The sequence below is a fragment of the Calidris pugnax genome, unplaced genomic scaffold (genome assembly GCF_001431845.1).
Source record: "Calidris pugnax isolate Ruff unplaced genomic scaffold, ASM143184v1 scaffold56, whole genome shotgun sequence".
Classification (NCBI taxonomy): domain Eukaryota; kingdom Metazoa; phylum Chordata; class Aves; order Charadriiformes; family Scolopacidae; genus Calidris; species Calidris pugnax.
This window is the reverse complement of record NW_015090839.1, coordinates 5,364,595-5,373,162: the sequence shown is the minus strand read 5'-3', so window position 1 is coordinate 5,373,162 and position 8,568 is coordinate 5,364,595. Positions and strand designations below refer to the sequence as shown.

General features: G+C 51.3%; 2 protein-coding genes across 2 annotated transcripts; one reads left to right on the top strand and one right to left on the bottom strand.

Moving 5' to 3' along the window:
* Nucleotides 1–52: 52 nt before the first annotated feature.
* On the bottom strand, nt 53–1,664 carry ACYP1 (acylphosphatase 1, erythrocyte (common) type). Its single transcript, XM_014941662.1, has 2 exons — nt 1,542–1,664; nt 53–439 (listed from the first exon to the last, which is right to left on the bottom strand). The coding sequence occupies exons 1-2, from the start codon at nt 1,623–1,625 to the stop codon at nt 224–226; spliced, it is 300 nt and encodes a 99-aa protein (XP_014797148.1). The 5' UTR covers nt 1,626–1,664; the 3' UTR covers nt 53–223.
* A 318-nt stretch (nt 1,665–1,982) lies between these two features.
* Nucleotides 1,983–7,800, top strand: ZC2HC1C (zinc finger, C2HC-type containing 1C). Its single transcript, XM_014941661.1, has 3 exons — nt 1,983–2,136; nt 3,091–4,312; nt 5,003–7,800. Exons 2-3 carry the CDS (start codon nt 3,098–3,100, stop codon nt 5,267–5,269), a joined length of 1,482 nt encoding a protein of 493 aa, XP_014797147.1. The 5' UTR covers nt 1,983–2,136; nt 3,091–3,097; the 3' UTR covers nt 5,270–7,800.
* Nucleotides 7,801–8,568: the final 768 nt, after the last annotated feature.

The following is an 8,568-nucleotide window of genomic DNA, read 5'->3' as shown; positions in this document are numbered from 1 at the left end:
TGCGATCCACTCCTCATTCCCCCCCGCGTCTAACAGATCCATTCCACACGAGAAAGCTCCAAGCGATTTTATTCTAAAGGCGGGCTAACAAAAATAAAATAAACCTCTGCAACAAAAATACCATCGTTTCTGGGAGTTCTCTAGAGCTGGCTAGAAAGAAGACGGGGAAACACTGGGCCAAAGCCACCTCACGCTCCGGGTTTGGCTTCTTCCCGGGGCGAAGTTACTTCAAAATCTGGAATTCCTTGTGCTCCAGCGCCGCGATCTCCTTCTCGTTGCTGAACTCGGCGTGGCTGATGCGGGACTGGGGACTTCCTGTCTTCCTCAGCCATTCCTGCAGCTCCCGCACCCTGGCAGTCGGACCCTGGATTTGCCCTTGCACCGTGCCGTGGCTGGTGTTTTGGACCCAACCGACGAGTCCCAGCCTCTTGGCCTCCCCCTGAGGAGACAACGCAGAGCAAAATGAGATTAATCCGAGCTGGAAGAGTCAATTTTTAAGACCCAGATCTCCAAGGAAGCTCCTACGGCAGGAAAGCAGCAGAGGATTCACAGGATCGCGGACTGGCTGGGATTGGAAGGGACCTTAGAAGATCATCTAGCCAAATCCCCCCTCCAAAGCAGGGTTCACCTAGACCAGGAATGCATCTAGGTGGGTCTTGAGTATCTCCAGAGAAGGAGACTCCACCACCTGTCTGGGCAACCTGTTCCGGGGCTCTGCCACCCTCAAAGTAAAGAAGATCCTCCTCATGTTTAGACAGAACTTCCCATGATTCATTTTCTGCCCATTACCTCTTGTCCTGTTGCTGGGCACCACTGAAAAGAGTCTGGCCCCATCTTCTTGACACCCGCCCTTCAGATACTTATAAGCATTGATCAGATCCCCTCTCGGTTTTCTCTTCTCCAGGCTAAACAGTCCCAGGTCTCTCAGCCTCTCCTCGTAAGAGAGGAGCTCCATTCCCTTGATTATCTTCATAGCCCTACGCTGGACTCTCTCCAGTGGTTCCCTGTCCTCCTCTAACTGGGGAGTCCAGAACTGGACTGGTTCACGGTCAACGTGTTGTCCAACCAGGACTCCCAGGTCCCTCTCTGCAGAGCTGTTCTCCAGCAGGTCAACCCCTAACCTGTGCTGGTGGATGGGGTTATTCCTCCCCAGGTGCAGATCCCTACACTTGCCCTTGTTGAATTTCATCAGGTTCCCCTCCACCCAACTCTCCAGCCTGTCCAGGTCTCGCCAAATGGTGGCACAGCCTTCTGGTGTGTCAGCCACCCCTCACAGTTTTGTGTCATCAGATTCACCCAACTACTCCTTACAGTCTTTCACACCAAAAATTGGGGCTGAAACCCCCTTTTCAGTCGTTCTGGCATCACACAGCACTGAGAGAGAGCAGCCTCCACCCGCGGGCAGCAGCAGCCGTCAGCCAGCCCTGCCCAGGCCCCCCAGAGGAGACGCCACAGGCCCGGCAGTGCTGATGAAGGGCACCGCGCACTCCGGGAAGGCAGGCCGCACCCCGGGAAGGACACCGCCACGCCCCGGCCCGCACCTGGGTGTACTTGCGGAAGAAAACGCCCTGCACCTTGCCGGACACCTCGTAGTCCACGGAGAGCAGGCCCTCGCCCTGCGCCATGGCGGCCTCTCGCCGCTTCCTCCCCCTGCCGCAGCCGCGCGCGACACTGCGCCTGCGCGGCGCTGCCAGCGGGGAGGCGTGGCCTCGCAACGCCGCTGTGGCCAATGAAGAGCCAGGACCCGAGAAGGGGCGGGGACCGCCTCATGAATAATGCATATCGGCGCGCCCGCCGGCCCACCGCACCGCGCCGGCCATAGAGGTGGGGTCCTCCGGGGGGCGGAGCGGAACGCGGGCGGAGCGGGGAAACCACAGAGAGGCCGCCCGCCGGCGAGAGCGGCGCAGGAAGTGGCATTCGCGTGCCCGTCTCCAGGCAACAGCCGTCAGTGGGCGCAGCGCCCGGGGCGGCGGCGGGCGGGGAGCGGCGGACAGGGCTCCGCGCTGCCCCGCGGCGAAGGCGGAGGGCAGGGGGAGGTGTCGGGGGGCTCTCGGGCGATCCGAGACCGATGAGCCAAACGGGAGGCGACGCAGCTTGCCGAGGAGACCGGGCAGAGCGCCGGCCACAGCCCCGCAGGTAACACCGCCCGCCACCTGCGGCCTGGGTACCTGGCACACTTGGGGATGCGGGAGAACAAGTCACGGGAAGGTTGTACCGAGCTTTGCCCGAGGCCTGTGTATAAGAGCTTTGTGCCACACCGGCTGAGCTGTGATGCCAAAACTGAAGGGACAAGATGAGGGCCACCAAGATGATCAGAGGGCAGGAGCACTGCTCCTGTGAGGACAGGCTGAGAGAGCTGGGGTTGTTCAGCCTGGAGAAGAGAAGGCTCCAGGGAGACCTTATAGCGGCCTTCCAATGTCTGAAGGGAGCCTGTAGGAGAGCCAGAGAGGGACTCTGTCAGGAAGTGTAGTGACAGGACAAAGGGTAAATGGCTTCAAACTGGAAGAGGCTAGATTTAGATTAGATATTAGAAGGAAATTTTTCACTCTGAGGGTGGTGAGATGCTGGACCGGGTTGCCCAGAGCAGCTGTGGATGCCCCATCCCTGGAGGTGTTCAAGGCCAGGCTGGATGGGGCTTTGAGCAACCTGGTCTAGTGGGGGTGTCCCTGCCCATGGCAGGGGGGTTGGATTGAGATGATCTTTAAGGTGCCTTCCAACCCAAACCGTTCTGTGACTCTGTGATTCTATGGCACATTATGGGAAACACTCTGAGGGAGTATAACAATTTCTCTGCAGTACAGCATATTTCCGCTGCTACTATGATAAGACAAGGCTCAAAATAAAAGCATATCTTATTTCTGGCTGCAAAAGTGACTGGTGCTGGAAGAGGCAGCATGGGAGCTGGAACATAAGGAAGGATGGAAGGAACTTTAAGATTTACAAAACCCAGAAAAGTTACAAAACCTTTGCTAATAGTTGTTGTGGATGCTCATTGTAGCCTCCAGGTGCAGACTGTTAGGAGAAAATTTGTCCAGTTTTGGATAAGATAGCCTGTAATGACTTTTCTTCTAACTTAAGGCTCTTTCTCAGGCACTGAATGGCTTTGTTTCCACCAGTGGATTCTGTGGTGGCAGCTACTAAGCTTGTTCCCAGTTCCCAGCTGCAACACCAGAAGAGCAACTTCCAGCATGAACTCATATCTGACAAAGAGGAAAGTTTAAAGGATCTCTATGCCCGAAAGAGCCGAAGCTATTCCTATTCTCTTTCTGCAGAAAGGAGTCAACACAGCTCCAGGCACGAAGGCATCTGTTCAGCTGGACTGCAAGGCAAGTATCTCACCAGCCAGACCAAGACTCTGCCAGCTAAATCAGTAGCCAGACGGAAAGAAGGAGTGGACCGTGCACATCCCCTGAAACCAATTTTTCACCACAAGGGTGTGAGCGTTCCAGTGGTCAACAGAGAACAGGACAGAAGTTCCCCATATATGGAGGAAGCTCCAAATACTAGGCCTAGCTCGAGGAGCAAGGGGAAGCCTCCAGCAGAGAGGGCTCAGCCAGGCGCAACGCTCTCTCCTTGGACAGCAGAGCCTACACAGTCAGCCTCCCAGCTATACAGGAGAGAGCTGGCCTACATCCTAAAGTTGGAGGCAGATGGACGGAACCTGGAAGAGGAAATTCGAAAGAAAGAGGCTCTCCTCAGAGAGAAGCTGAGGAGAACAAAGGAGGAGCTTAGGAGGATTCAAAGAGAGAAGGAGCTTGTCGAGGCAGAGGAGAGAAGAGACAGAGAAGCAGAGAGAAAGGCACAAAGGCACCTTGAAGAGAAAGCTTTCAAAACAGCAGTCAAGCCAGGTGACAGGGTCTTTGGTGGGGCGCAGTCAGCAGAAGCCACTATCCCCAAGCCTGGTACCACCCTCCACCCTCAAGACCTGGCTATGGGGAAACTCAAGAAGGAGCGGCTGGTGGCCAGCAACAGCAAAATTCGAGACCGCATACCCATGGAGCATTTAACCTCGTGTTCAGAGCTGGCCCAAAAACCTAGCCCTTCTCCCTCTGCCCTCCCACACCGACATTCTGACGACCATTCGCCCACAGAGGTGCCACACGTGCAGGCTGCCAGTGCTGTGGAGCAGGGGGGGCTCGGGCAGTGCAGCTTCTGCGGACGTAAGTTTCTCTCCACCAGGCTTGAGAAGCACATGAGTGTCTGTGGCAAGAGCCAAGGCTCCAAGAGGAAAGTGTTTGACTCCAGCAGGGCCAGAGCTAGGGGCACAGAACTGGAACAGTTTCAGCAGTGGAACGGCTTGGAGAGGCCTCAGGTAACGTGCAGTCCCTTTGCCTCCCTCTATCTGGGTCCACTGCTCACTTTTCTTCCACCTCAACATCTAATTCTGGCTGAGATTTGAGTGTCTTCATGTGTACGTGGGGTTAGGGGACACAATGAAACTATTGCCTCTGAAAGATTCTTGCCAAATGGATAAATAAATCAATTAAAAATCTAATAGATGGGGGGTAGGGGTCCTAACTGACTTGTAATATGTCAACGGTGTACTCCTGGAGAAAGCTCAGTCCTTGCTGTAGTCAGCATGCTCAGGATGCAGACTGGGTCTGCTGCAGTGAAGCGCTGTGAAAGTTTTAAAGGGGCTGCAGGGAAATGACTGAAAATCCAGGTAATGATACTGGCTATTAAAACAAAGGCAGTGGAAACGTGCAGCTTTCTTCCTGCGAAGCAGCTATAGCAACCCTCTCCAGTTCCTTTGCCCCACTGCTTGCTTCTCTGGTTATTCTCGGGCTCTTTCTAAGTATTGATAACTCCATCAGTATTTCCTTCGAGCCCTCCCTGGCGCTGGTCTTTTTGATGCCCTTTGCAGGACTCAGCTTCTCAGGGAGGGTTTTACACCAGCCAGGAATGCTCAGGGAGGGGTGACCTGAGTTGGACTGTGACTATAAGATTGAGAATAGAGGCTGACGGTAGTGCCAGTTGCACTGACTGCCTTTCCCTTCTGCAGAGTAAGACGCCCAGAAGGATCAACTGGAGGCAGAAGCACGAGGTTTTAATCCAGACCCTGCGCCAGGCCCGCCAGTTGCAGCAGGTCCTCTCCAAGGGAGGGAAGGTGTCTGACCTGCCCCCGTTGCCTCCCATCGAAAACCCGGACTACATTGCCTGCCCCTACTGCGGACGCCGGTTTGCTCCCCAGGCTGCTGAGAGACATATTCCCAAATGCAAAACCATCAAGAGCAGGCCCCCGCCCCCACCGCAGAGGAGGCGCTGCTGAGGCCGTGTCCCGCTGTACCCGCTGCCCTGACTCCCTGCCTGGTTTTTTGTCAGGTGTCCAGCCACAGACACTTGTGTCAAACTGTCTGTGAGTGTTGAGCTTGTGTGTGTACAGCAAATGACAGCTCAGGACGTACAAACAGAATACTAGAAGTTGTGTAGTTTCACCTGTGCCCTGGGACGCCCCACGTGGGGTGCCCCTCTGGGGGCTGCTCCTCCCATCCGATGAGCTAAACGGGGAGTCTCAGTGTAGGTGTGAAGCTGTCGCCATTCAGTCAGCTGAGCAGGGAAGAAAGGCTGTTGCTACAGACTGTCACGGGACAGCAGCAAGGAGCAAACCAGCCATCAGAAAGGGAACTGTTCTTCAGAATCATATTTTGCCTGTAAGTTAGGGAGGCTTGGGCTTTTTGAGATGGCTTTTTGACATCTAATGATATCTGATGTGAAGAGAGCTGCTCTCCTTTAGCTCATCAGTGGCTGCAGACTCAGGTTGTTTTTCCTTCTCCAAAGGCAAAGAGCAGTGCTGGTCATGAGAAGAGCTGGGCCAAACAGAGCATCTGCCTCTGGTTTGCTTTCCTGGCCTGTGGGTGCAGATGTTCCCCCTGAATATGCTAACGGTGACAGTAGTTCTGGCTGGCCTAGTGTTCTTAGTGAAGCTACCTAACAACAGACTGGGATGGCTGGGAGAACTGGGAGGAGTATTATTAAATGCTTCCTCAACACAAGAAGCTCTGGATGAGACACCCAGGGGGTTAGAAAAGCTATCAGGAGCAGGCATTTCCCACTTGAGTCCATATGTCAATTCTGGTGCACAGAACAGCAGAGATACACAGGCCCTTGAAGCAGCAGAACAACCATCCCAACGTGTTACTTACCACGTACAATAGCTGGGACTCAGAGCCGGGAAAGGGTGGAAGAAGAAATACTTAATTAAAGAATAATGCCACACAAGATCAAAAATAGGTCATGAATAAGCTCAGACTGGAAATTGGGTTTCTATCCAGGACAGGAGTGAGGTCACTGAAAAACCTTCCAAGTAGGCACAGGCAAGGGATCTACATTGTTTCAGGGTGGACTTGGAGAAGATCGTGGAAGGCAGCAGACGGCAGGAGTCAGACATTAAGACCTATGAAACAGAGCATTTGTTCCTACCTCCAGGCGTCTCGTATAAAGTGTGAAGAACAGATCAGTGACAGTTCTGTGCCACAGCGTATCACTGTCAGCAGCTGAGAAGGAATTTCCTTCCCACGGCAACCTTCCCTCAATTCCTAACTTGGCTTCTGATTACTTTTATTTTTTAATTTCCATCCGCAATGTTTAAAAACTGCTACAGCTAAAAAAAGCCAAGCACCCCCTGCTCCCAGACGGCACATTAAGGAACTTCACATCAGAAAACCTGTTAGCTGCTTCACTCCTATGTTTAGGGTTAAATCAACAATTAGATTTAACATTAAAAAAAATGGAGTTCTTTTGCAGGCCAAGTCACTAGGGTCCTCCAAAACACACTGTTAAAGGGTCTTTTGGAGGAAATAGGTGTCCTACAGCCCCTTTTAGAGAACTGCCTGCTTCTAATTGGTGACAGTTCCTGCACATTTCTAAGTCAGTTATTTTTCCAGATTCTGATTTTTAATAATTAGACTAGTTCTTTGTGTAAAAGTTGTTTTAAATAGTCACAGAGTGGTTTGTGTTCTCAAAGTAAGAATGACTACTTCTATATGAGAAAGTTGCAACAGGAAGCAAACAAGGAACAAAAAAAATTCCAGCAGTTCCTTTTGCAAGTCCTTCAGTAAGGCAGCAGCAGCTCATGGGAACCTAGGGAGATACAGAAAGCGACCAGATGAAACTGCACTAGTCAGAAACCAAATACGAAGAAACACTCCAGCCTTCAAAGGGTGGACCAGACTCCTGAAAGAAGCTTCTGCCCTACAGATATGTGGGGCAGAAATCCCAGTCCCTTGGCACATCCTAGAAAAGCGTGAAGGTCCCAGAAAAGGTCAGCGCTGCACGGTGCCAGCCAGGTACAAGAGAGCACAAACCTAGAGAGGAGAGAAAAAACAGACTCGAAACAAGGGAAAATAATTTGCTCTGTCTAAATTGATCATCAGACAAGCAAGACCAATGCTCTTACCTCAGAGCTTTGAGATACAGGATACCAAGAGGTGACAAGAGGTAGAAAGTGGTAAACTGGAAGCTTTATGCCAGACTCTTTCAATTAATGAAAGGTGTAACTGACAAAGAGTAGTTCAGAAATTCAGTACCACTGTCTGTCTTGTAATATTAACTCCAATTCCCTTGCAACACATTCATTGACTGTGTTTAGCAGACCCTAAAAGTCAGCAGAGTGTAAATGGTGACAGAGATACACACAGAAAAGCTTTTGTTACTGTAAAATAAATCCATATGTTGGAGACTTCTCTGAAGTGACAGGCAAAAGGCTGATGCTGATATTGAAACTGTAGATTAAACAAAAATTACTGAAGTTACATCACTAGGCTTCACTCGTTATCTTTGTTTCAGAGCTAACTGTGGGCAGTTCACCCTTCTTTGCTGAGCGATTGTTTCAGGTCAAGACAGACACCAGTATCCACAAAGTCTCTGGTAACTGGTTTAAAACTTAGTGGCAGTTTATGCGAAGCACCAGGCTCAGCACAGAGACTTACCCGGCTGCTTTGCTGTCGTGGTTAGCAAAGCTAACCAAGCCCTGGTACTCAAGCTTCTTCTGCCTCTGCAGTACAATCCCCCTCTCTGCATTTTCAGCATCTAGATCTCTAGTGATTTTAAGTCTTTAACCCAGCTCTGCCTCTTAAGACGTTTCACAATTTACAAAGAACCCTGATAAAAAGTTAGAAGAGCCAGGCATTAAGCACAGTGTGCAGGAACAGCTGGCTGAGCAGGTGTCAGGCAGGTTCTTCCTTCCATAGGCCTTAATGCTCAGTAGAAGCTGTTCTGAGAGAAAAAGGTACTTCTTCCCTTTGAGCCTCTCTCTTCCCATTACTCATTTCCCACTTGGCACTCCGACTGCTGAAATAAACACACACACAAAAGGCCCCTGACGTCACTAGGAGGAGATGCAGCAGCAAAAGAAAAGAGTTGTTTTGTTGTTTGTTGTTGGTTGCTTTTTTTAATGAAGGGACACAGACCCTGACATTTTTTTCCCATAGCAAAGAACCTGCAAGCCCCTTGGCCCTCTTTCTGTAAGCAAAAAAAAAAATAAATCAAACAACAGAATACCACGAAGCCAGCTGACTATGGGCATATTTCCCCTTCCTCTCTTGGAGGAAAAAAAAAAAAAAAAAAAAA